Source organism: Molossus molossus, unplaced genomic scaffold, assembly GCF_014108415.1.
Source record: "Molossus molossus isolate mMolMol1 unplaced genomic scaffold, mMolMol1.p scaffold_m16_p_4, whole genome shotgun sequence".
NCBI lineage: Eukaryota > Metazoa > Chordata > Mammalia > Chiroptera > Molossidae > Molossus > Molossus molossus.
The window spans coordinates 15,672,647-15,699,913 of record NW_023425377.1 but is presented as its reverse complement, the minus strand read 5'-3'; the positions used below and the strand labels follow the sequence as shown (position 1 = coordinate 15,699,913).

The window sequence follows — 27,267 nt, the reverse complement described above, 5'->3', positions numbered from 1 at the left end:
CTTCTGTTCCGCTGCGGCAAGTTCCCGCGTCCGCTGCCGACAGTCCCGCCGCGGTCCAGGTGAGCGGGGACTCGGGGCACTCTGGCGTGCTGCCCGCGGAGACGCGCTGGGACCCGGGGACCGCAGCTTTGCTGTGCGCGGGACTCCACTGCCGCGGCCGCGCCTGGCTGGGGGCTACTTGTGGGCGCCCCGGGCCGCGTCTGCCCCGGTCCGCCGCGCAGGCCTCCGGGCCTGCCCCGAGGGTCGCAGGGGCCGCCGCGCTCCCTTCCGGCTTCCTCGCCCAGGTGTAGGGCCCCCCGCACCCCAGTGGGCTTTGTGTCCCCATTTCATTCCACCCTCTGCTGGGGTTTGAGAATCTCCACCTCCCTACTTTCCCTGTTGACACCCCGGCCCTCTCGGACTTAGGGGTCCCTACCTGCTTTCTAGGCTATTGCATACCTGTCCCATCCCACAGCTCTCGCCTCTGCACTGCCTCTCCGTTGCTGCTGTTGGGCTGTCCTGGCTAGAGTTGACAGCAGTCCTCGTTTTCTAGGCTTATTGAAAAACTAATCCTCCTCCCCTAAATCCCCAAGATGTTAACTTTTGCTGTTGTTACTTTCAAATTGCCGCTATTGCAAAATACTTTTTAGTTGTGTAGTCTTAGGCAACTTGTTTTACTTCTTTTTGAGTTTTCTAATCTTTAAAATAATATTAACACTGTGTTTCTTTGACACTGTGTTTCAGTTTGATTCAAAGAGGTCCATTTGGCTTTTTATGGAGGATCATAATGTTTGTTAGAGCAAGTTCATTCTAACATGAAATACATTGCTGAAGTAACACACTTTATTTAAAATTTTAGTAGAGCAGGTTGTAAACATAAGAGAGTAAATATAAATGAATTTGTGGTGCTATGTATATGTTTATATATACATATATGTATATTTTTTTAATTTTATCCCCACCCGAGGACAGTTTTCTTTTGCATTTATCTTCAGATAGAGTGGGAGGGGGAGAGAGAGAGAAACATCCATGTGAGAGAGACACATGGAGTGGTTGCCACCCACACAACCCCAACTGGGCCAGGGACAAACTGCAACTGAGGTAGGTGCCCTTAGTGGGAACCGAACCTGGGACTCTCTGGTCCAAGGGCCAGTGCTCTAACCGCTGAGCCAAACTGGCCAGGGCGGTGGTGCTCTCTTTTAAGGGACATGTTGAAGACACCTGACATCTTAAGTTTTCAAGTTGCTTTTGCATATTAAGATTCAGAATTTGCCTTCTTTCTTGCAGTCGATTATAATACATGAGTACAGTCAAAGGCTTCAATAAACAAGTGATAGGATTTGGAAATACCAATACTTTGATATTAGAAAATCCAGTTCTCTGACCTGTAAGGGGGAACAAACTTACACGAAAACTGGCAGAAAGCTTTGTGGGGGAGCAGGCCTACTTGCTTTTGTTGAAGAGAATAGCAGGTGCTAGCTCATCTTTATACACTTATATATCTGCCTGTGCGTTATGTATGTATTGATCTTTGATGTCTGTAGGTCCATTTCTAGAGACAGTGGTGGTGTTGGGAAGAAATGTGAAATTTATTCAGAAGACTTGTTCTGTTTCCAGCTACATGCCCATGAACAGATTACATAACCTCTCTGAACTCCCATTTCCTTAATTGTAAAAGTGGAACAGTTCTTATCAAACAACCTTGTTAAATGAGATAGTCTCCATAAAAAGTATCCAGTCTATTAAATATGAAGCAAATAATGGCCATTTAGTATTTATTTAGCACAGTGCTTGGAATACTTGAGTTACAGTTTTTGTTTTTAATTTTATTTAACCAATAGTTATGTAATGCTTACTGTGTGCCAAGTACTCTATGATTTATAAATATGAACTAATTTAATCTTCATAAGAACCTTAAGATGTAGGTAGTATTATCATCTCTGTTTTGCAGACAGGGCAGCCTAGGTGCTAAGATTCAAGTAACTTCCCAAAGTCAAATTGTTAATAAGTGGGAGAGCTGGGACCTGAACCCAGATAATATGGCTCTAGAGTTTGTGCTCATAATGACTCACTCTTCCCTCAAATGTTAAATGAACAGTCGTCCATCATGGAGAAACTTGCCTGTAGCATAAACCCGATCAGAGAGGGAGGAATAAGACAGGTCATTATTTTAGCTTTCCAGTTGAACAGATTGAATCTGATAGATTATGAGGACATTGTAACTCTAAACCCGAAATTGGGAGGGTGTGGGAATTTTAATTTTGAGTCCTAGTAACTTTGACATTCTGTTAACATTACTCTAAGAAGATTCTGTTTCTCTACCATCAAGTTGTAAAATGGAACACACACTGCACAGCTTATGAAACTTAAAGATTTAGATACATCTTTGATATATTTATTTTAACTTGTGTATTTGTATATGCCTTTCTTTTAGGTATTTTTTTCTGAACAGAAGCTGCATCAACATATGTTTCAAGGATGGCTCTTCCTATCATCGTAAAATGGGGTGGACAGGAATATTCAGTGACCACACTTTCAGAAGATGATACTGTGCTGGATCTCAAACAGTTTCTCAAGACCCTTACAGGAGTGCTACCAGAACGACAGAAATTACTTGGACTTAAAGTTAAAGGTAATTCTCTCCTCGTGTCAGATTTTTTGCATTGATATGAATTTTTACATTAGCTATTTATTCTCTTTAATAGGTCGCCTTGGGAGATTTCCTTGATAGAGCTGTTTCTAAAATTGTTTTATGAAATAAGAAAGAATATTAAATGTGACTTGAAAATATCACTAGGGTTAAGATTACTTTTGATTTTTCTGGTAGTTGGTGTTTGCTTGTTAAATGTTTGGCACAGAAGTCCCAGGTAAAACAATGTAAGTTTTGACATCTGCCTTTTAGCACAACCTTTACATTATTGCTCGGGCCTTATACTCTCCCTAAATTATCTTTCCTGATTTGAAAACAATGATGATTTAAAATGATCATTAATAGTTATAGGCATTGTTCATATCCAGTCTAAAAGGGACTTTCATGGTGTCTATGTTTGTCATATCATTGAAGGGTATGTTTTGAGTAGCATTAAATCATAGTTATCTTAGGTGCGCAGTTTCTGGAAAAAAAAATCTTCATCATGAACAACAAAACAGACCATAAATTTATTTTGTTTAGTGAGTTCAATAAGGGTGTTTCTTAAGATATAGTTGGGGAAACAATCAAACCTTAGTGTGTTAGAAATTCCTAATTCAGCAGTAACAGTTTGTTAATTTAAGAAAGGGAAGAGAAAAAAAAAAAACTGCTGTGGGATCTGTACCGAACCTTTTACTGTTAGGGTTTTGTGTAATGGATAGTGAAACCAGCACCTGAACTTTAGTGAGAAAACAGTCATTTGCTTGTATTGTAGGCAAACCTGCAGAAAATGATGTTAAGCTTGGAGCTCTCAAACTGAAACCAAATACTAAAATCATGATGATGGGAACTCGTGAGGAGAGCTTGGTAAATGTTTACTTTTGTTACCATTTGTCCCTTTGAAGATATTATGATTTATATTACACTTGTATCCTAGTTTAAATTGTAAAATTTTCAGTTTAGCAGTCAATGAAAAATAAAAGCTGCACAGTGAATGTGATATTAACTCAGCAGAAAACAAATACTGAGGAATTTTTTAGTATATGGTTAGCTGTAAGTATAGTAGTGCAAATGGTCAAATTTAACATGACAAATCTGCCCAGTGAATATTTATAACAAATTATAAAGTGAAAATTTTCCCACAGTGTGTGCTTAAAAACTCTTGAACTCAATCTCTCATTTACTTTTTATACTATGCATGTATTTGTTATGTTCAAGATAGCATGGTAAAAGAAAATGTTTTCATCTTAATAGGAAGATGTCTTAGGTCCACCTCCTGACAATGATGATGTTGTCAATGACTTTGATATTGAAGATGAAGTAGTTGAAGTAGAAAATAGGTAAGTGTTGTTTCACTATCAAAGGAAACTGGTTGTAATGTGAGAAAAAATGAATGTTTCATCTGATTTTATTTTTCCATTAGGGAAGAAAATCTACTAAAAATTTCTCGCAGAGTAAAGGAGTACAAAGTGGAAATTTTGAATCCACCCAGGGAAGGGAAAAAACTTTTGGTACTAGATGTTGATTATACATTATTTGGTAAGTTGGCTAAAATTGTGTTTCATCTTCTGTTATCTACAACTTTTTTCCTTTTGTTTCTTTATTTTTTCTTTTCAATATGAAATATTTGAAAGCTTTTTTTATTATTACAAAAGCAAATCATTCATTGTAGGAAACACATATAAGAATAAAAAGAAATCATCTAATCCTAAGACCCAAAGATGACCACTCTTATACTTATATTTTTGTGTATCTTCAAAGGTGTGTTTCTATGTATATCTTTATTACTTTTGCTTAATGATATATTGACTATCACTAATATTATTCATTGTGAATTAAACATATTTTTTGTCACACAGAATTCTAGTGCATCATAATTTAACCAAGTCATTCCCTATTAATGTAAATTTTTGTGAGGCCCTGGCCGGTTTGGCTCAGCAGTTAGAGAGACCTGGGTTCAGTTTCCGCTAAGGGCATTTACCTCGGTTGCAGTTTGTCCCCGGCCCTGATTGGGCCACGTGGGTGGCAGACACTTGATGTGTCCCTTTCATGTCAGTGTTTCTCTCTCCCTCCCTCCCTCCCTCCCTCTCTCCCTCCCTCCCTCCCTCCCACTCTGTCTGAGCAAAGAATGGAAAAATATCCTTGGGTGAGGATAAAAAAAATAATAAATTTTTGTGAGGATTATTTAAAAATAATTGTTGATATTTTATCCCTAATTTTCTATTTAATTATGTTTAGGGAAGTTTCTTGAATTTAAAATTTCTCATGTCAACAGAAAAAGAAAGCTGTTCATTTCATCCTCTAATATTGTGAAGAAATGATTACTTAACTCCTGGTATTAGGATGAATTTACTTACCTCTATCCTAAACTTTAAGTATGTGTTATAAGTGAATGTACGTTTATTTTAAAATTTGATTATAAGTTAATTGGACCTGTCGTTTTGGTGAAATGTGATTATATCTGGAAGGTGAATGGCTAAAAGTGAGTATAAGTCACTCTAGTCTGTTTTTCATATTATAAAGTAACATCTACACTTTAGAAACTATACGACAAAAAAAATTTATACTTTACTATATATAGGCCTGAGTTCTGGCTATTGCTTTTCACAAATTGAATACAATTGATCAATTAAAATTGGATCACAAGGATATTAAATTCTGTGCTTTGAAGACATTTCTTTGTCAGCCAATGTAATTCACTCTGAAGTAGCATGCATTTGAGTGTTTATATTACATTTCCTAAGTTTAATTGGTATTAGGTACTTATCCACTATAATAAACTAATAATCATTTATAACTGATTTTCTTTTAGACCATAGGTCTTGTGCAGAGACTGGAGTAGAATTAATGCGGCCATATCTTCATGAATTTCTAACGTCTGCATATGAGGATTATGACATTGTTATCTGGTGTAAGCTATATATATATATTTTATTTCCATGGAAATAAAGTTGCTCTTTATTTGTTTAAGCAAATTTTTAATAATTATGTTTAACTTTCTTGCATCACAATATAAACTTATACATTTAGTTGCCAGATACCACTGAAATAGTTAAATATAGGAAGAGAGTAGATTATGGTGTCAGAATAAAAATGGCCTTATTTTCATAAGACACCTCACCCTTGATTAGGAACTTTTCTTTCTGATCTTTACTGTAGAATCTTTCATGTTTCAGGATATTGTTGCTTTCTTTCCTCATCACTCTAGTTTCAAAATACTTGGAGAAAGATATGCATTTTAAAAATCACAGTGATGTGGTTCTTCAGAAGTAAAGAAAGGCAATGTGAATTTACTTAAGGAAAATTAATGAATGGACTAAAGCAGTGTAACTCAAATTCTGGTCTATGGACCATTCCAGAAACTTACAGGTCTGTGATAAGATAAAGGTAATGAGTTTGCTTTGAAAAGTAAATTTACTATATTACTGAGCACCCTGTTTAGTTCACTTGACAATTTTTTTGTGGCAAGACTTTCTTGAAAAGGGAAGCACTGTATTGATTTACATCTCATCTCCCCACAAACATTTATAGTTGGCTCTGGCAATGTCATAAGCAGAGAAGATCTATCCTGATTGTAAATGAAGTAAAATCCAATCAATTAAAGATGCTACATTAATTGTGCTAGGTTTTTTTTTTCTTCTTTCTTTTGGTTAATCTTCAACCTCTAATATTTTTTTCAATGAATTTTAGAGAGAGTGGGAGGGAGGGGGAGAGAGAGAGAAACATTGACGTGAGAGGGAGACATTGATTAGTCCTCCCAAACATGCCCAGACCAGGGACAGAGATCAAACCTGCAACCCATATACGTGCCTTTGTCCGAGAATTGAACCCATGACCCTTCAGTGCTCAGGTCGATACTCGAACCACTGAGCCACACCAGCCAAGGTTGTACTAGTTTTTTGATGAGAGGCCACATAGTTGTATTTCAGTTTGTAAATTTCCTTTGTACTTTTTTTGTAATCAGAGTACCTCCATTGTTCAGTGATAATATGAATTCACAGCCATTAAGATTAAGTAATTAAATGCATAATTTTATGGTTTGTAAGATACAGAAGAAAGCTTCCGGGGGAACAAATTTTTGTTCAGTAACTCTGATATCTGAGATGACAATTGAGAAAAAAGTTTATCTTCTAAATGTTATTAAAGTAGATGTAGAAATTTAGAAAACTTTTTACAATAATAATGTTTGTTTATTTTTATTTATTTATTTATTTATTTTTAAAAGAGTTTTAAATTGATTTTTAGATGCCCCCTACTGGGGATTGAGCCTTCAACCTGGGCATGTGCCCTGACTGGGAATTGAACCAGCAACCTTTCAGTGCTCAGGACAGTGCCCAACCAATTGAGTCACACTAGCCAGGGCACAATCATATGTTTAAAATAAATTACTTTATAGATTATGAAATTTTATGTTAATACTATATGTTGTAGAGGACACCTCATTTTGGAGCTAGAGTAAGGTTTTGATTCTGGCTCTGTCTTTACTATATGATGCTGGGCAGGTCAGTTAATCTGTCTGAGCCTTAGTTTTCTCATCTGAGAAATGAAGATGAGTAAACCTATATTACAGGGTAGTTGTAAGAATTTAAATATTGGTATAACACCTAATACTATGTCTGGCATAGAATAGTTACTTAGTAATTAGAAACCCTTTTTATTAGCTGTGGATGTTTTTGTTTTTCATCTGAAAATCATAAACTCAATATATATCAAATTAAAAAACTTTTTTCCGCCCTGGCCGGTTTGGCTCAGCGGTTAGAGCGTTGGCCTGCGATCCAGAGAGACCCGGGTTTGGTTCCCGCTAAGGGCACGTACTTCGGTTGCAGTTAGTCCCCGGCCCTGGTTGGGTCGTGCGTGTGGCAGCCACTCGATGTGTCCCTTTCACGTCGATGTTTCTCTCTCTCTCTTTCTTTCTCTCCCTTCCGCTCTGTCTGAATAAAAAATGGAAAAATGTCCTCGGGTGAGGATTAACAAAAAAAAAAAAAATTAAAAAACTTTTTTCCTTTTCCTCATGATTATTGTCATTGTAGATACATCAGTCTCTAAAGTTTTAGTTCAGCTAGCCAGTTTTTCATGGAAGGTGATTCCTTTGGTTGTTGTGTTTATGTGTGCTAAAGATGCTTATTTTGAGACTGCAGGTACCTTTATTGCCCTTAAAACACACACACACACACACACTTTAAGTAATTGAATTCCTTTTTCCCTTTTTAAACATTTTGCTTGGTAACACCTTTTTGGTTTAATGCAGTAACTTGAGACCAGGAGGGCACATAAAGGTGAGAGTTTATGTTTTAATATCAGTGGTCTCAAAACTGCTTGGTGTCAGACAATAAGCAGATACATGACATAGTTCAGTCATGAATTTAGTTGTCTCAGACTTCCTGTCTGAGCTGCTAAACTAAATGAGCATTGAGTTTGCTGAGTCTGGCAGAATTTATTAAACCTAGCTAATCTTTAACATTAACTTTTTTTTCTTGAGAGAGGGAGAAACATGGATCCTTTGCCTTCTATATGTGCCCCAACTAGGGATCGAACCTGAAACCTAGGCATGTGCCTTCACTGGGAATCAAACCCGCAACCTTTTGGTGTTCTGGAAGACCAACTGAGCCACCTGACAGGGCGTTAACTTTTCTTTTTTGTAATACTCACCCAAGAATATATACATACATATATATATTTTTTTTACCCTTAACCAAGGACATTTTTCCGTTTTTTGTTCAGATAGAGTGGGAAGGGGAGAGAGAGAGAGAGAAACATCAATGTGAAAGGGACACATCGAGTTGCTGCCTCCCACACGACCCAACCAGGGCCGGGGACAAACTGCAAGCAAGGTACGTGCCCTTAGCGGGAACGGAACCCGGGTCCCTCTGGACCACCGGCTGACGCTCTAACCGCTGAGCGAAACCGGTCAGAGCAAGAATATATTTTTTTAATTTTTTTTTTTTTTTTTACTGATTTTAGAGAAGAAGGGAGAGGGAGGGAGCTAGAAAATCCATGAGAGAGAACATTGATTGGCTGCCTCCTGCATGTCCCCCACTGGGGATGGGACCCACAACCTGGGCATGTGCCCTGAACGGGAATCTAACTGGCGACCTCTTGGTGCATGGGTTGATGCTCAACCACTGAGCCACACTGGCCGGGCCTAAGGATATTTTTCTGTCTATTTTTCGATAGAGTGGAAGGGTGGGAGAGAGAGAGAGAAACAAACATTGATGTGAGAGAAACACGTCGATTGGTTGCCTCCTGCACGACCCCTACCAGGGCCAGGGGTCAAACCCAAAATGCAGGTATGTGCCCTTGACTAGAATCAAACCTGCAACCCTTCTGTCCTCGGGCTGACGTTCTAACCACTGAGAAAAACCGGCCAGGGTTTAACGTTCACTTTTGACACATAATATTAATCTGCTTATGTTGACATACATACTTGTACATTGCCTGGATAGAAGAAAATACGGATCCAGATACCCTAAATTGAAGTTTGGAACTGATAGAGAATAGTATCAGGTTTTTTTTTAAGGAGAATTTAGGTCTTGATTTATAAATTTCTTAGGTTCAGAGTTCTTTTGAGAATTGGTTACCTGTATCTTTTAGGTAAAGGTAGTTGTTTAAATTTTATTCTGTCTTAAAGACATACTAAAATAAATTTATTTTTATAAATACTTATAGGAAAATTGCCATAAATGTAATTTTTTGAACTTTTAGAAAACTTAACTATTTATACAGATGAAAGTTTTTTTAACTGACATTCGAGCTTTTCATATGTTTTATATTATCATTCCTCATGTTTTAGCTGCAACAAATATGAAGTGGATTGAAGCTAAAATGAAAGTAAGTGTCCGAAAACAATCCATTTAAGAATGTTTTGAAACTGCATTTGTCTTTTTTAAAGTTTCTAATTGGATTAGTCCTTTTCTCGTTGGGGGCATTTGGTAGATAAATAAACTGTATTAGGAATTAGAGGTGTGTTTAAAATCTGATGGTCAATTTTATTGAATACCTCTGTCTTTTTCAAGAGAAAGTATAGCAGAGCTCCCCCTTTCTCACCCCTCTCATTTTACTATGGTGCTTTCTTTTCTTTCTTTTATTCTGGTGTGTGATACTTAAGGGAGTGACACTCTTCTAAAATAATGAATTGGAAGGTAATTTGTCTCTAGTTTATTTCTTTGGACTGCCATTTATTGACTTAGCTAAATGAAACTAAAACACTTGCCAGTTAAGTAAGAGGTGGTGGCCAGGGAGGTAGAAAGTTGGCATTATGGGAAATTATAGCTTATAATATTCAGAAAGCTTGGGATTTTCCACATTATTATATTTTAACCATATGACTATTTGTATTTATAGGAGCTGGGAGTGAGCACAAATGCAAATTATAAGATTACCTTCATGTTGGACAGTGCTGCTATGATAACAGTGCATACACCAAGGAGAGGATTAATAGATGTAAGAAGTCATATTTAAAGACTTATTTTCTAATGTACTTTTGTATTTATACTGATGGTATAAACTACAGAAAGAGATTAGAAGTACATCTGAGTGCAGAGTAAAGTATCAGTTGAGTTTTGACTTAGGAAGATGAATTTAAGGTTAATAGATTTGAATTTTATTTTTTATTTTATTTTTTAGATTTGAATTTTAATTATAAAATTAAGGGTCTTGATGCAGGAAAGGTCAAGAAAGGATAATTGTCTCATGGCAATGGTAGCACAGTGTTGCTAAAGACAGAGTAGGTAAAAAATACTGACCGTTACCAAGGGAGATGCTAGAGACAAACCAAAACAGACTTGCTGTGCCCTTTGTGAAACTGATAAAAGAAAAGATACCTCATGATGTATGTAATTTGGAGTGGTGTATGTGAAGCCCTAGAGAATAGCAACAAGAGCCATCAGGAAAAAGGATTGGGCTAGTAAGATTAGGGTTCTTTATTTACTTGTCATTCAACTCCTGTCTGCAAGGCCCTCTGAAAGCACTGTTGGAAAGAGATAGACATGTTCCATGCCTTTGGAAACAAACTAATAAGAATTGGGGAACTTAGCATTCTAGGAAGCTTAGGGAAAACAGTATTAAAATTGTCAAAACCATAAATAGAACAGTTTAAGTGCATGGGGATTTGCTCAATGAAGGAAATACATATATCATGGGGAAAATATAATTATTACTTACTAAAGTGGTACATTTACAAAATCTAAACAGTAAAAGGAAGTTTGGGAAATGTTAAACGTAGTGTTTATAATAATGACAAATTAGAGGAGTAAAAATCCTTACTATCTGACAATAGGGAATTGGAATATAAATTTATGTTTATCCATGTAATGGGACACAGCTAAATCATATGATGTAGTAGAATATTTAGTGCTTTAGAATTTTTTTGTAACACATCATTAAAGTGAAAGAAGTATTTGAAAACTGATAGAAAATAGTCGTTATCCTCTGTTTGGTTCAGGGTTCCCCTTAGCTTAACAAAAGATCTGTGACCTTTCTGAGGTCGCTGCTATTTATAAAAAAGACTGAAGGTAAATAATTTTATCAGAATATCTAGCTGTTATCTTTAGTACTGAGTGGATTATAAGTAATTTAAATTTTTTCTTTGTGCTTTTCAATTTTTTTCTATTGTCATCAATATTCTCTAATTGAGAACAAAATCATCCATGTTTGGGGAACAATTTGACCTAATTACAAAAAGACAACACTGTTTAAGAGGATGTAGGATTTCTAACCTTGGATATCATAAAGCTCTTGTCATATTTCTTGAGACTTTGTTAACCAAGAAAACCAAGAATCTGGCTTATTGTGTCAGCTTATGTCAAGTACTTGAGGGGTTTGTTTCAGTAGTAAACAAGTAGTACAAACAAATTCAGGCAAATAAAATTTTAGTAAAATTAAAATATTTTAATATTTTTTGCTGCAGCTAGGGTACTAAGAGGAAAATAGGCTTTCTTTACATTAAATTATAGGAGAAAAAGGACCCTGTTTTTAATCCTCACCCAAGGACATTTTTGCATTTATCTTTAGATAGAGCAGGAAGGAGAGAAAGAGGAAGAAAGAGAGAGAGAGAGAGAGTGAAACATCAATGTGAGAGAGACACATTGACTGGCTGCCACCCGCACGGACAAACTGCAGCCAAGGTACCTACCCTTAGCGGGAACCAAACCCAGGACTCTGGTCCGCGGGCCCGACACTCTAACCGCTGAGCCAAACAGTCCAGGGCAACATTTTTTTTTTTTTAATGTTCACCTAAAGACATGATTATTGATTTTACAGAGAGGGTTGGAGGGGGAGAGAGAGAAACGTTGATTCATTGCCTGCAGTACATGCTCTGACCTGGAATTGAACCCACAACCTTTCAGTGTTCAGGTCAACACTCCAACCAACTGAGCCACCTAGCCAGGGCAAAACTTAACATTTTTATTTATTTATTTATTTATTTATTTAATCCTCAGCCAAGGATATTTTTTCTATTGATTTTTAGATAGAGTGGGAGGGAAGAAGGGGGAAAGAGACAGAAACATCATTTGGTTACATCTCACATGACCCTGACCAGGGCCCCGGTCAGGGATTGAACCTACATACCAGGTATGTGCCCTTGACCTGAATCGAACCCGTGACCCTTCTGTCTGAGGGTCTATGCTCTAACCTCTGAGCCAAACCAACCAGGGTGAAAATTTAACATTTTAAATGATAACCCTTGCCACCATTTACCTATTACCATTTGAATCTCATAATTGCTATTATGATATCTCATATTACCATAAATGGGACTCCTGCCTTCATCAAAATGTAATTTATTTAAAAATGTTTTTTCTAAATGTATAAAATACATTCACATGAGTCAGAATTAAAGGTACATAAGAGAAGTCTTTCTCCCACTTGGGCCCTCCAGCCATTTAACTCTCCTTCCCACAGGAAATCACTGTTACTTCTTGTGTGGTATGACAGACCTAATGCGAGAACCAACAGATACGAATGTATAAGGAATTAATCTTTTTGAGGCTCTTTTTAAAAATTCAGAAATAAAAGCAAGAACTTACAAATTATGGTGCTTTTGAAGTTAAGCAATTAAATGCCCTAGAAATTTTGCACTTATGTCAATGAATTAAAGACCAATTTTTCTATAAAAAAGTCTGTATTAAAATATTTAAATTCTGTATTAAAAGCCCAGGTACATGGTCCATCTCTAAGGTTTTCTAGTTTTGAGAACAGATCCCATGTGACCTTGAAGTTCTGAGGGGGTAGTATTAGCCCAGAAAGTCATGTGACTGCCTAGCAGACATTTAAACCATTACTTTAGATTCTTTTCAAATTAAACAGTCCCTCTTTCTTTGACCCCAAATTTTTATGTTGAATTTATGGAAAGTCTTATAATGGGGTTTAGTTTAGGTAGATGTGAACAGATCTTTCAGAAGTTAACATTTCAAGATACAGTGTGTTTTCAAGTGTGTTGCATCTCAGTTCTGGGCTGTTCACAGAGCCAGCTGTCCCTGTCTTAACAGAGGACACGGACACTGTGGGGAATTTTTATTATCTCTGCTTTTATTTATTTATATTATTATTTTTTAATCCTCACCTGAGGATATATATATATATAAATATATTTTTATACTCACCCGAGCACATTTTTGCATTTATCTTCAGATAGAGTGGGAGCGAGAGAGGGAGGAAAAGAGAGAGAGAACCATTGATGTGAGAGAGACACATCGTGTGGCTGCCACCCACAGGACCCCAACCTGGGCCGGGCACAAACTGCATGAGGTACTTGCCCTTAGCGGAAACCGAACCTGGGACTCTGTCCGCAGGCTGATGCTCTAACTGCTGAGCCCAACTGGCCAGGGCTCATTATCTCTGCTTTTAAGAAAAGGTGAACTATTGATAAAATTTTAGTTAAATCTGAACTTTTATTCTAAGGTAAAGCCTCTTGGTGTTATATGGGGAAAGTTCTCGGAGTTTTACAGCAAAAAGAACACCATTATGTTTGATGACATAGGAAGAAATTTTCTAATGAACCCACAGAATGGACTAAAGGTAAGACATAATTTTACTTGCTATCCTCATGTAACCTGGAATATGTGGTAGAACTTTAGCATTGTTGAATTTCATAAATTTTTGGAAGTACTGTATTATTATGGTTCCATAAGAAAAACTTAAATATTTAGAAAAATATACGTAAAATTGAACACTGCCTCCTTGGTTAGTCAACTCATCCAGGGGTGGTTATTTTTTTAAATTAGTTAATTTATTTTTGTTACAGATGTTTTTCCTCCCCCCTCGCACACCGTCCTCCCAATCCTACTCCCTCCACCCCTCCCCCCCACGAGCATTGTCTGTCCATTGGTTATGAATTCATGCATATAAGTTCCTTGGTTTACCTCATCCCGCCACCCCACCTCCACCCCCAGTCCCCTCCTCGAGGTTTGCCAGTCTGAACCATACTCCTTTCCATGTCTCTGGGTCTATTTTGTCATCATCTTTTTTGTTCATTATATTCCACAAATAAGTGAGATCATGTGGTATTTGTCTTTCTCTGGCTTATTTTGCTTAGCATAATAATTTTGAGGTCCCTCCATGTTGTCTCAAAGGATAAGAGATCTTTCTTCCTTACAGCTGCATAGTATTCCATTGTGTATATGTGTCACACCTTTTTTCCACTCGTCTATTGATGGACATTTGGGCTGTTTCCAGATCTTAGCGATTGTAAATAGTGCTGCTATGAACATAGCGGTATATATTCTTTTTGATTGGTATTTCAGGCTTCTTAGGATATATTCTTAGAAGTGGGATCACTGGGTCAAATGGCAGTTCCATTTTTAATTTTTTGAGGAGACACCATATCGATTTCCATAGTGGCTACACCAATCTGCATTCCCACCAGCAGAGTACTAAGTGCCCTTTTCTCCACACCCTCACCAGCACTTGTTTGATGATTTGTTGATGGCAGGTGTGAGGTGATACCTCATAGTAATTTTAATTTGCACCTCTCTGATGATTAGTGACATTGAGCATTTCTTCATATGTCTCTTGGCCATTTGTATGTACTGTTTGGAGAGGTGTCTATTTAGTTCCTCTGCCAATTTTTAAATTGGGTTCTTTGTCTTCCTTTTGTTGAGTTGTGTGAGTACTCTATGCATTTTGGAAATTGACCCCTTATCTGATGTATCATTGGCAATTATGCTGTTCCATAGAGTGGGTCCCCTTTCCTTTTGATGCTTTCTTCTTTTGCTGTGCAGAAGTTTTTTAGTTTGATGTAGTTCCATGTATTAATTTTTTTCTTTGTTTCTCTTCCCTTAGGCATTGTATCATTGAAAATTCTGCTGCATGTAATGTCTAAAATTTTGTTGCCTACATTTTCTTTTAGGATTTTTATGGATTCACGAGTCACATTTAAGTCTTTTATTTATCTTGCGTTTATTCTTGTGTATGGTATAAGTTTGTAGTCTAGTTTCATTTTTTGGTTTGTTTGTTTTTTGCATGTAGCTGTCCAGTTTTCCCACCATCATTTATTCAAGAGGCTATTACTCCATTGTATGCTCTTGCCACCTTTGTCAGATATTAATTGAGCATAATGTCTTGGGTCAATTTCCAGGTTCTCTCTTCTGTTCCATTGATCTATATGCCTGTTCTTGTGCCAGTACTAGGCTGTTTTGATTACAGTGGCTTTATAGTATTACCTGATATCCAGTATTGTGATCCCTCCTACTTTGTTCTTCTTTTTCAAGATTGCTGTGGCTATTCGGGGTCTTTTTTGGTTCCATATTAACTTTTGAAGTATTTGTTCTAGTTTTATGAAATATGTCGTTGGTATTTTGATGGGGATTGCATTGAATCTATAGATTGTTTTGGCTAGTATGGACATTTTAATGATGTTAATTCTTCCAATTCATGAACAAGGTATATGCTTCCACTTTTTTATATCTTCCTCTATTTTGTTTTTTCAATGTCCTGTAGTTTTCTGCAAATAGGTCCTTTACTTCTTTGGTTAAGTTTATTTCTAGGTATCTTAATTGTTTTGCTGCGATGATAAATGGGATTGTCTTTTTAGTTTCTCTTTCTGTGAGTTCATTATTGGTGTATAAGAATGCCTTTGATTTCTTGATATTAATTTTGTATCCTGCTACCTTGACAAATTAGTTTATTATGTCTAGTAGATTTTTGATGGAGTCTTTAGGATTTTCTATATACAATATCTTGTCATCTGTCAATAATGACAGTTTCACGTTCTCCTTTTCCATTTGGATCCCTTGTATTTTTTCTTCATGTCTAATTGCTGTGGCTAAGACTTCCAGTACTGTGTTAAATAAGAGTGGTAAAAGTGGGCATCCCTGTCTTGTTCCTGTTCTTAAGGGAAGTGCTTATAGTTTTTGCCCATTGAGTATGATGGTGGCTGTAGGTTTTTCATATATGGCCTTTATTATGTTGAGATATCCCTCTATTCCCACATTGGTGAGCGTTTTTAATAGAAATGGGTACTGGCTTTTGTCGAATGCTTTATCAACATCTATTGATATGATCATATAGTTTTTATCTTTCATTTTGTTTATGTGGTGTATCACATTTATTGATTTGCGAATATTGTACCAGCCTTGTATCCTTGGGATGAATCCCACTTGGTCATGGTGAATAATTTTTTAAATGTGTTGCTGGATCTGATTTACTAATATTTTGTTAAGGATTTTGGCATCTATGTTCATCAGGGATATCGGCCTGTAGTTTTCTTTCTTTGTAGTGTCTTTATCTGGTTTTGGAATTAGAATTATGCTGGCCTCATAAAATGAGTTTGGAAGTCTTCCTTCTTCTTGAATTTTTTGGAATAGTTTGAGGAGAATGGGTGTTAATTCTTTTTTGAATGTTTAGTAAAACTCCCCTGTGAAGCTGTCCGAACCTGGGCTTTTGTTTGCTGGGAGATTCTTGATTACATCTTTAATTTCCTTAGTTGTTATTGGTCTGTTCAAGTTTTCTATCACTTTCTGGTTCAGTTTTGGGAGACTGTTTCTAGAAATTTGTCCATTTTGCCTAAATTGTCCCATTTGTTGATGTATAATGTTCATAGTATTTTTTAACGATCCCCTGTGTTTTTGTGGAGTCAGTTGTTACTTCTCCTCTTTTGTTTCTGATGATGTTTATTTGGGTCCTCTCTCTTTGTTTCTGGGTGAGTCTAGCTAAGGGTCCATCAGTCTGATTTATCTTTTCGAAGAACCAGCTCTTTGTTTCATTGATCTTTTGAATTCTTTTTTTAGTTTTTATGTCATTTATTTCTGCTTTGAGCTTTACTATTTCTTTCCTGCTACTTTGTGTTTTTCTTTTTGTTCGCTTTCTAGTTCTTTAAGTTGTGAGATCAGATGATCAATTAGAAATTTTTCTTGTTTCCTGAGGTAGGCCTGTAGTGCTATGAACTTTCCTCTCATGACTGCTGTTTCTGCATCCCATAGATTTTGTGTTGTTGTATGTTTGTTTTCATTGGTTTCCAGGAAGTTTTTAATTTCTTCCTGGCTCTCCTTGGTAACCCGTTCATTGTTTAGTAACATGCTATTTAGCCTCCATGTATTTAAATGTTTTTGCATATTTGTGTTGTAATTGATTTCTAGTTTCATGCCAGTGTGATCTGAGAAGATGCTTGATATGATTTCAATCTTCTTGAACTTGCAGAGACTTAGTTTGTGTCCCAACATGTGGTCTATTTTTGAGAATGTCCCATGTGCCCTTGAGATGAATGTGAATTCTGCAGTTTTGGGGTGTAAATCTCTGTCGTTATCTATTAAATCCATTTGATCTAGTGTATCATTTAGAGTCTCTGTATCCTTGATAATTTTTTGTCTAGAGGATCTATCCAGTGATGTTAGTGAGGTGTTGAAGTCCCCTGCTGTGATTGTATTGCTGTCGATTTCTCCTTTGAAGTCCTCCAGAAGGTTTTAAATATATTTTGGTGCTCCTATATTGGATGCATATATGTTTACCAAGGTTATATCTTCCTGTTGGATAGATCCTTTCAGGTGTTTTATTTTTAATTAAATTTGTAGAGCAACATGAGTTTACTGACCATTGATTTTTTTAGCATCAAAAGTGAAAAGATCAGACATTTTGTTAATGAGGGATACAGACTTTGGAATTTTGTATATTCTAGTTATCTGGAAAGCTGGTGGTAAGAGTTTTTTGGTTTTTTTGTTGGTTTGTGTTAAACTGAAACTAAGAAAAGGTTCTGAAAATTAAAACAGGATAAGTGGAATTATAAAATGCCAGAGCTAGAAGGAACTTCGGTCATCTTGCCTCCCTTTTTTTTTTTAAATCTTCACGTGAGGATATTTTTTCCATTTATTTTCAGACAGAGTGGAAACAGTGGGGAGAGAAATATCAATGTGAGAGAGACACATCGATTGGTTGCCTCCCGCACAACCCTGACCTGGGCCGGGACTGAACCGCAAGCCAGGCACATGGCCTTGACCAAAATTGAACCTGAGACTCTTTGGTCCTTGGGCCAATGCTCTAACTGCTGAGCCAAACCAGCCAGGGTTTGGTTCCCTTCTTTATAGAAACAATCTGAGGACCAGAAAGTTGATGACTTGTCCAAGATCATGTATGTAACTGGTTAATAATAGAATTTGAGTTAGAATCTAAGTAACTTGGTTCCTAGGCCAGTGATGATCTTTGCATGAAGTCACGTGCAATCTTGTGTAGGTGTGATAGTGACTTTTAATTCTGATAGCAGTATAAAATTGTTAAGAGAGAAATTTGAAAATAAAGATTTCTGGTATCTGTGTTTGCCTGTCAATACAATGTGAAGATGGGAGAGATAGCTCTCTATGATGGTACTAATGCAAGTGGAGTCTCCATTTGAGGTGGAAATCCTGACATTAAGATATTTTTATTCTCTGTCCTGAACTTTTTCACAAGCTGTGTTTTTGATAACTTAAAAAAGATAAGAGAAAAATGTGAAGAAAGTACTCTTTTGAAGTTTTCCTTACAGAACAATGATGTGGTCTTTGTACAGTGAGGATAGTGTAGGGACAGAATGCTAATCTAGCTAGTGAATGGCCACAAATACAAAAGCTGTTGACTTGAAAGTACTTGGTGTAGATTGGTGGTTATGTCACCCTTTAAAAATGGGTTCTGTTTGAGGATATGGGAGAAATGCTTTTCCTGTGTGTAGTTTAAATTGAGGTATAACAAAGGATGTCCCCCAAAAATGTATACAGGGTATCTGTAGATTCTATTATATTTTGAAAATGAAATGTATTTTAATAAACACTGACTTTATAATTATTCAAAATTGTGTATACATTTTTTTGGGACACCTTATTATTAGTTTCAGGTATCTAACATAATAATTTGATATTTGTATTTATTGCAAAATGATCACTGCAGTAAGTCTAGTTAACATCTGTCGCCATACATAGTTTCAATTTTTTTTTTTCTTGTGTTAAGAAATTTTAAGATCTCTCTTAGCAACTTTTACATATGCAATACAGTATTATTGATTATAGTTACCATGCTGTACAAGACATCTCCCTGACTTATTTATTTTATAACTGGAAGTTTATGCCTTTGATGCCCTTTACCTATTTCTTCCACACGCACCCCCCCCCCCCACCGCCTCTGGCAACCACCAATTTGTTCTCTGGATCTATGAGCTAGCTTGGTGGTTATTTTTATTTCATTTTTTATTCCACATATAAGTGAGAAAAAGAATAATTTTTGAGAAGAGCTTAAACTTTAAAAATATATATAATCATTAGTTTCATGTCTGTTTTAAAAACTTTTATTTTCCTAGCCAACATTTGGGCCCTACTCATCTTTGTATGAAGAGATGGTAATATAAATTTCTAGTTCTTCATATTACTGTACAGCTGGATATATATACACACACACACACACACACACACACACACACACATATATATTTTAAATCAGAGTATTCAGTAGAATCACTGAAGGAATTCCTAAAGATACATGTTGCCACCCCCAAAATTCTAATTCGGGAGGGGTATATTTAAGCATTGCACAGGTAATCTCTCACATGTCTCCTTTTGAAAACTTCTTATAAGAAGGTAGTTATTAATGATCTGTCCACACTAACATAGAAGCAGTTTTGAAATTGAGAAATATTCTTAAATACTATGTTTTGTTATCATGGTTTCATAATGCTTTTGGTACAAATCTCAAAAAAGGAATTTAGAGATTTTAAACAAAAGACTGTTATTTTAAAAATAGTTAACTTTTAATAATACAAACTTGCTACTCTAAATGTTTGAAATATCATATAGAAGGCATTGTAAATTATTAATATAGTATTGAACTAAAAGAACTTGAATTTTGGTGATAGATAAATCACTTGAGACTCTGAAAACTTCATTTTTAATATCTGTACAAGGAAATGATATAAGAAAATTCAGATAATTTAGACATTCTTAAGGTCCTAAAATTGCTGTTTTGACTTGAGCAACAGCGGTCATATATGTTTTTTGCACTGCTGGTGAGCACTTAGATCACTTTTGAAAAAGGATACAGCAAGCAGTGATTATACTGGAACAGTGAAGTCAATTAGGTGAATAATAGGTTTTCTTTTTCACTTAACTAGTTTATTAACTTTTAGACTCAGGATCATTGCTTATTTTAGTTTTGTTGCTTAATAGTGCCCAAGACCAAATGGTTAGAAAGTAAAAGTAATTTAGCAGGGCCTTGGGTTGAAAATCTTATTTACCAGCCACTGGACTCTACTTTCTCTTTTAGTTTAAATTCCCTCCTGCTTTTAAACTTGGAATCACTTTGGTAAATTATATATTAATAGTTTAAAAGTTAATATGTTGCCTTTACATCTTTAGTTGAATGAAGGGGTACAATAAAACATTACAGTATACTTATTCACTACATCAGGATATCACACATATTTCACTCCCAGCCTCAGGGCTTAAGCAAGGCCCTGCAAGAGTCTTAGTCTTCTTCTTCTTCTTCCTCTTCCTCCTCCCCCTCCCCCTCCCCCTCCTTCTTCCTTCTTCCCCTGTCCCTCTCCTCCCTCTTCTTTCTCCTCTTCTTCTAAGTTTATTTTTTATTGTTGACAGTATTACAGATGTACCCTATTTTCTCCCTACTTTCCCCCTCCACCCAGCCCCTGCTGTGCCCCAGACCTTCACCACACTATTGTCTGTGTTCATGTACTACATATATGCATATAAGTTCTTTGATCAAGAGTCTTCTTGATCTCCCCACATTCACTGCTACTGCTGTGAAACAACACTGCCCATGCTGCCTGTTTGGAAGTAGGATCTCCTGCAATGCTTGCTTCTGTGCAGACTCTGACAGCTGTCTGTTCTTCACTGTTACCATACAAAATCAGTAACTCGTGGCCAGTTTGCATTTTTTCCAGAACACCGTGAGGATATGTTAATATTTTACTGAGTATTATTTATTCAGTCCTTACATGTGTCTTTCAGGAGTATGTGAGATTTTGTTGTTGTTGTTGTTAATCCTCACTGGAGGATTTTTTTCATTGAATTTTAGAGCGAATGTAAGGGAGAGGGAAGTGGGGGAGAGAGAGAGAGAGGTACATGAACATGAGAGAGACACATTGACTGGCTGCCTCCCGCACACACTCTGACCATGGCCGGGAATGAGCCTGCAACCCCCAGGTACATGCCCTTGACCAGAATCGAACCCATGGCCCTCCAATACGCAGGCCAACACTCTAACCACTGAACCACACTGGCCAGGGCTGTGAGATTTTTTTTTTAAATATATTTTTTATAATGGAAAAGTCCAAATATAAATAGACTGCATAGAAATTGTATAACAAAACCTCCATTTTTGTATCATCCAGTTCAAACAACTTATTCATTCATGAATGATTATGTTTACTCTATACCTACTTCCCTTTCTGTAGTATTTTGAAGCAAATTCCAGACATATCATTTTATTTAAAATCAATTTAAAAATAGTTAAAGGCTATCTTGAGTTATAAAGGTATCTGAGCTGATGTCTTTAAAAAAGCAAAACTCTTTATTGGAACCATAACAAAGAAATGTGCATACAATTTATAGTTTAGCAAATCATGATAAAGGTAACATATATAACTGCCACTGAAGTTAAGATATAATATCCTTATTAATTACAGTTCTCCACCATGCTTACCATCTCACTCTGAGCTTTTAAAATTAATCAAAATATATTAACCTTAAATTTTTTATTGTAAAATACTTCAGTAGTAAAATTTGGAAAATAGGACTTTTTATGGGAAAACTCTTGTATAATTTAAAAGATTTTTATGGAAACTTTAATGGTAGATGCTTAAGATAAAATGAGATAGGAAACAAGTTATAAAAATGTATGCTATCTTAGCTATATAAGAATTTTATAGAAAAATACCGAAATGAAAATCATCAATGTTAGAATTTATCTCCCTTGTTAGCTCAACCTTGTATTTGGGTTAACCTTTTATGAATGAAGTGATCTGAATGAAATTATTCAATGAATGAGAAGCAGCTGGATTGATAGAAGAGGGGGGAACTATCTAAGCTGTTAAAGAAGAGAAGCCGTGTAGGGTTCGAATGCTGTAAGAAAGCCGGTGTTTCAGGTTCAGACTGAAAAGATAACGTAAGGTAAATTAGGTGGAAGAGTTCTTAGCTTATACTGTAAACATTATACCATGACTATCAGTTTAAACTGAGATAATGTAAAAGTAATTTTTAGCATTGCCATTTTTGGTGACACTTTAATCTCATTAACTCAAAATGATAGAATGGTGTAGATTTGTACTAGTTTCCATATTGCAATGTGAAATGCTGGGTAATGTTTGTTTCCCAATAGATAAGGCCTTTTATGAAAGCACACCTAAATCGAGATAAAGACAAAGAACTTTTAAAATTAACTCAGTACCTCAAGGAAATAGCAAAATTAGATGACTTTTTGGACCTAAATCACAAATATTGGGAAAGGTAAGTACTAATTATTTATTAATTTTCTCTTTGTATTAATGAATGTGTTATATGGGAATGTAATGTTCTCAGACTGCAAAATAATGTCAGCATAAAACACACTAAAATTTTTTCTGTTAAAAATTAATCTACAAATAATCTCTCTGTGTAGCAGAAAAGTTAGAAAACTTTATTCCACTAGAAAAACAATTACTTTTTATTTTCCTTTTCAAAGATATCCACTGTTACCATCTTGATGTATATAATCTTCAGTCTCTTCTAAGCACAAACATATGCACAAATCTACATAAAGACTACATGTAAACATCAAAATTTTGGCCGTGGCTGTTGTGGCTCAGTTGGTTGAGTGTCATCTCATTAAAAACAAAACAAAAAAAATAAAGATTTTGATGCAGGGAAAAAGTCTCCTGAGAAGTAAACAGGATTATTATGTACTGCAAGTAATTTTTTAGAATTTGATCTTTAAAGATCTGATTCCACTAATACAGCAAGAGGAAAAAACTGTTCACGTACTAATATCACTTTGGCTTTTCAAATTTCACTTTTGGCTTTCCTATCACTCTGACATATAGCTTTGTATTAGAGTCTCAATCCCAACAGCAAGACGAGGCAGGCATTTTTATCTCCATCTCACAATTGTGGGTGGTGTAACTTCAATGATAGGTGTAAGTGCCACAATGCCATGAAGTGAGCAAGTGTTGCACCATCAAAACATCCAGGTGTTAGGATTTTTTTTTTTATCCTCACCCCAGGATATTTTTTCCATTTATCTTCAGATAGAGCAGGAGGGAGAGAGGGGGGAAGAGAGAGAGAGAGAAACATCGATGTGAGAGAGACACATCGACTGGTTGCCATCCACACGACCCCAACCGGGGCCAGGAACAAGCGCAGACGAGGTATGTGCCCTTAGTGGGAACCGAACCCAGGACTCTGTTCCACAGACCAGTGTTCTAACTGCTCAGCCAAATCGGCCAGGGCTAGGTGTTAAGATTTTAAGAACTCTTTCCTTACCCCCATTACCACCAAGTAGGGTAAATCATAAATGTGAGAAGAAGAGATATAAAAGTTTTCATTTAGTGATAGATTCCTATAAAATAATATGAAGAAAAATGTGATTAGTAAATTAATGTTTTTACATCTTTACACTCTTGATCAGAATCCCTTGGCATCTTTGGGCTACTTATATTTGTGCAAGAAAAATAAGATATTTAAATGGAGTTTAAAGGTTTTGGGGAGGGGAGTAAATTACACTACAAATTATTTGGAAGCTTAAGGCAGTATAGAGTGATAGAGTACAACACCCAGGGCCTTATTTTAAATTTGAGCTCTGCCACTTTCAAGCTATGTGAACTTGGGTGACTTGCTTAACCTCTTTGTTTCTGTAAAATAGGAATAAGTTCTAATAGAAAACTTTTCATACAGCTGTTGTGAGGACTAAATGAACTTAGAATATGTGCTTAGAACAGTGCTAGGCACATAGTCAAAAGAAGTTAGTGATTATTAACAGTTATTCATCTTTAAAGGTTTGTTACTAAAATAAACTGCTTTCTTTGGGGGAGAGAGTTAGATGATTATTGTAAATTTAGCACGATGCAGCTTAAACATCTCTCTTTTATTTCTTGCAGGTATCTCTCAAAGAAGCAAGGACAGTAGTTCCAAGTTATGCTGGCAGCTATTGAAGATACTTGAGATCCACGAACTCTTGCTTTTATGCTAGAAATCATTATAATAGTGCTGGACACTGAAGCAAATACCAGACTGCTTATACTTGGTCTTCCAGTTTTTTGTAAATTTAATTTTATATTTTTTGAAGATCATAGCAATATGCTAAAAATATTCTCTTTTTTCCCCTATGTGAATATACTGTTACTCTTGAAAAATATTTTCTCCAGGATTGAGTACTGAGTTTTTTCCCTCCATGTACACAAAAAGGGGACAAAAATGTATATTCAACAATGTCATTGTGTGACTTTGGAAACAACTTATGTCCTGTGTTCCTGCCTTATTTATGTTGTTGTCGGACTAAATCTAAGACCAAACCCATCTTGAAACTACTGTGTTTCCTTTTAAAACAAAATATATATATATTTTTTTCAGTAAGGAACCTAGTTTGGTATGCTTAAAATCACCCAGAGTTTTTTTATTCCTTTGACATAAACACAATTTCCCTTCTTCCTCCACTATTTACATCTCTAAATTCTGAGCTGTCTCAGTTCGGTTGTATGTGTGTCAATGTTCTTTGAATAAAACTGGAAAATGTCAGCAGTGATACTGATATGTCATAGTATGAAAAATATAAAGTATAAGATTGAAGAATAAAACTAAGGAACACGAATGTTTCTTTTTGGTGGCTAAGTAGAAACATTTCTGCCTAAAACCATTGTCATAAAAGCAGTTAAAGGCAATACTTTTTAAAATGGGACATATCACTGATCCAGCCCTAAAAAAGCATGAACAAAAAGTTTTTGTTCTGTTTTAGCTATATCCTGTTAAGTGCAAACACTGTGTTTCAGTGAAAATATCTAGCCATAGCTTAAAAAAATTATTTGCAATGCTTAAGCCTGCAGATATGTAATGTGACCACTGTTTTGTGTTGACAGTATTGCTTTATACAGTTCTTGTATTTGAAAGGAATCTGATTCTTTCAAATGAACATGGTGTATATTGTTCTTACGGGACTATTTCAGTGGTGTAAATAATAAATACCTTTTCTTAAAACATTGGTTATCTGCTCTGTTATCCTACTTTACCTCTGTTGAACCACAAAACAAGTGTTAGGTCCAGGTAAGGACCTCTTGAAAAAAAATTAAATGTGTATGGTTTCAAAGTGTGTATTTCACTGTTCATGCATTCAGAATTGGTTTTAGCAACTACTTAGATATGTTAAGTTACTTAATTCTGATAAGCACCATATTTGAAAAGATAAACTACTTTCTTTGTGACAGATTATTATAAAGATAAATGGTGCAGAAAAGTTTGAGAACCCTTAATTAAAATTATTCAATTGAAACATGTTTCTTTAAAAATTTTTTGATTGATTGATTTTAGAGAGAGGGAGGAAGAGCGAGAGAGAGAAACATTAATTTGTTGTTCTACTTATTGATTGGTTGATTCCTGTTTGTGCCCTGACTGGAGATAGAACCTGAAACCTTGATGTATCAGGACAGTGTTCTAACCAGGGCCTAAAATGTGTTTCTTAATTATGAGGCTAAGTTTAAATACTTAAGGATGGAACAGAATATTCATTTCATTGGTAAGTTTTTCACTGTAAAAGCAGTCTATTTCAAAATAGGCATGCAAAGGGCTTAATCTTTTTAAGAAAACTGAACACTTAAAGCTATTCAGATAGGTCAAGAAAGAGCAGGTATTTTCTGGGTTTTTTGTTTGTTTCTTAAGCAGACATTTTCTAAATAAATATAAACTAAAATAGTACAAAAATTAGCAAGCCTCAGGAAGCGAAGTAGGATTAAAGAAAACAAAAAACATTTTTGCCATTAGGTGGTGCCCAAACCAAAGACTACTAGCCAGTATGCTAAATGAAACAATTCTGAGAGAACACTGTCAGTTTATTGAGATCACGTGTGCTTGTGTTGTTACTGTGTTCATAGAGTATGGACGTTTTGCGTGGTCTTTGCATCTCACGATTTATTGAACATACACTGATCTTATACAGTTTCCTGTGTCTGTGGCACACAACAGAGCCAAGAGATGACTTAATTTAGATGCATATTCTGGCAAGTTATTTTTATGATACAGTAGTTACCCCTTATCCATAGTTAAACTTTGTGTGGTTTCAGTTACCCACTCCCAATTGTGGTCCAAAAATATTAAATGGAAGATTCCAGAGACGATTCACAGGTTTTGGATGGCCTGCCATTTGGGGCTGGGATGAAGTCTCGCGAGTTCTGCTGCGAGGCTTGTTAATCACGCTGGAGATGCGCCCCGTCCGTCGCTTCGCCGCCATTTTAATGAGCAGGCCGACTGTGAAGGCAGCCGGTGCTGTGCTCAGGTAGCCCCGATCTTTCCTTTACAATGGCCCCAGAGCTCAAAGGTAGTGATGGTGGCAATTTGGATACGCCAGGAAGAAGCCGTCCAGCGCTTCCTGTAAGTGAAAAGGTGAAAGTTCTCGACTGAAGGGGAAAAAAATATGGCAGCCTGCGGTTGCTAAGGTCTGTGGTGAGGACGAGTCTTCCGCCCGTGGAACTGCAGGAAAAGGGCGGCGCGCTCGTTTGTCGTCCCTCAGGCCACAGTGGGTGATGAGTGCGCGGGTGGGAAACGCGGTGTCGCCGGGCTGGACGTCCCTGAGAGTGTCCGGTCAGTAGTCCCCGAACACTAGGACACTAATCCGTCACCTCGCGCATCTCGTGGCCGCATCCTGTCACCTCGGAAGGGCGAGCGCGGCAAAGCAAGATGTTTTGGGAAGAGAGCAAGCACAGTCACGTATTTATTACAGTATATTGGTATAGCTGTCCTCTTTTAGTATCAGTTGTTCATCTCCAACTGCACACTTTATAAATTGAACTTGACCATATGTATGTACAGGAAAAAACTACGTATGGGGTTTGGTGCTCTCCGTGGTTTCAGGCGTGGGGTGGGGGGGGCTTGGAACTTTGACCCTGCAGATGAGGGGGACTCCCTGTTTATGTTCCAAACCTGCAAACCATTTAGTATCTGATAAAGAATGTGTTATCTAAAAACCACAGAACATTATTAAATTTTTCATTTAGAGGGCAGTTTGACATCTAGTAT

The 27,267-nt window shown here is 36.4% G+C and overlaps 1 protein-coding gene across 2 annotated transcripts; it reads left to right on the top strand.

The window, feature by feature from the left end:
• Positions 1 to 25,205, top strand: UBLCP1 (ubiquitin like domain containing CTD phosphatase 1). Of its 2 annotated transcripts, XM_036241796.1 has the most exons (11): positions 1 to 59; positions 2,414 to 2,611; positions 3,384 to 3,475; positions 3,863 to 3,948; positions 4,032 to 4,147; positions 5,421 to 5,519; positions 9,399 to 9,436; positions 9,950 to 10,048; positions 13,508 to 13,624; positions 22,391 to 22,518; positions 24,144 to 25,202. In XM_036241796.1, the coding sequence occupies exons 2-11, from the start codon at positions 2,458 to 2,460 to the stop codon at positions 24,169 to 24,171; spliced, it is 957 nt and encodes a 318-aa protein (XP_036097689.1). In that variant the 5' UTR covers positions 1 to 59; positions 2,414 to 2,457; the 3' UTR covers positions 24,172 to 25,202. The 2 variants fall into 2 exon arrangements, with proteins under 2 accessions (XP_036097689.1, XP_036097690.1); XM_036241797.1 differs by lacking the exons at positions 1 to 59; positions 3,384 to 3,475 and having other exon boundaries at positions 24,144 to 25,205.
• The last annotated feature ends 2,062 nt before the right edge of the window (positions 25,206 to 27,267 follow it).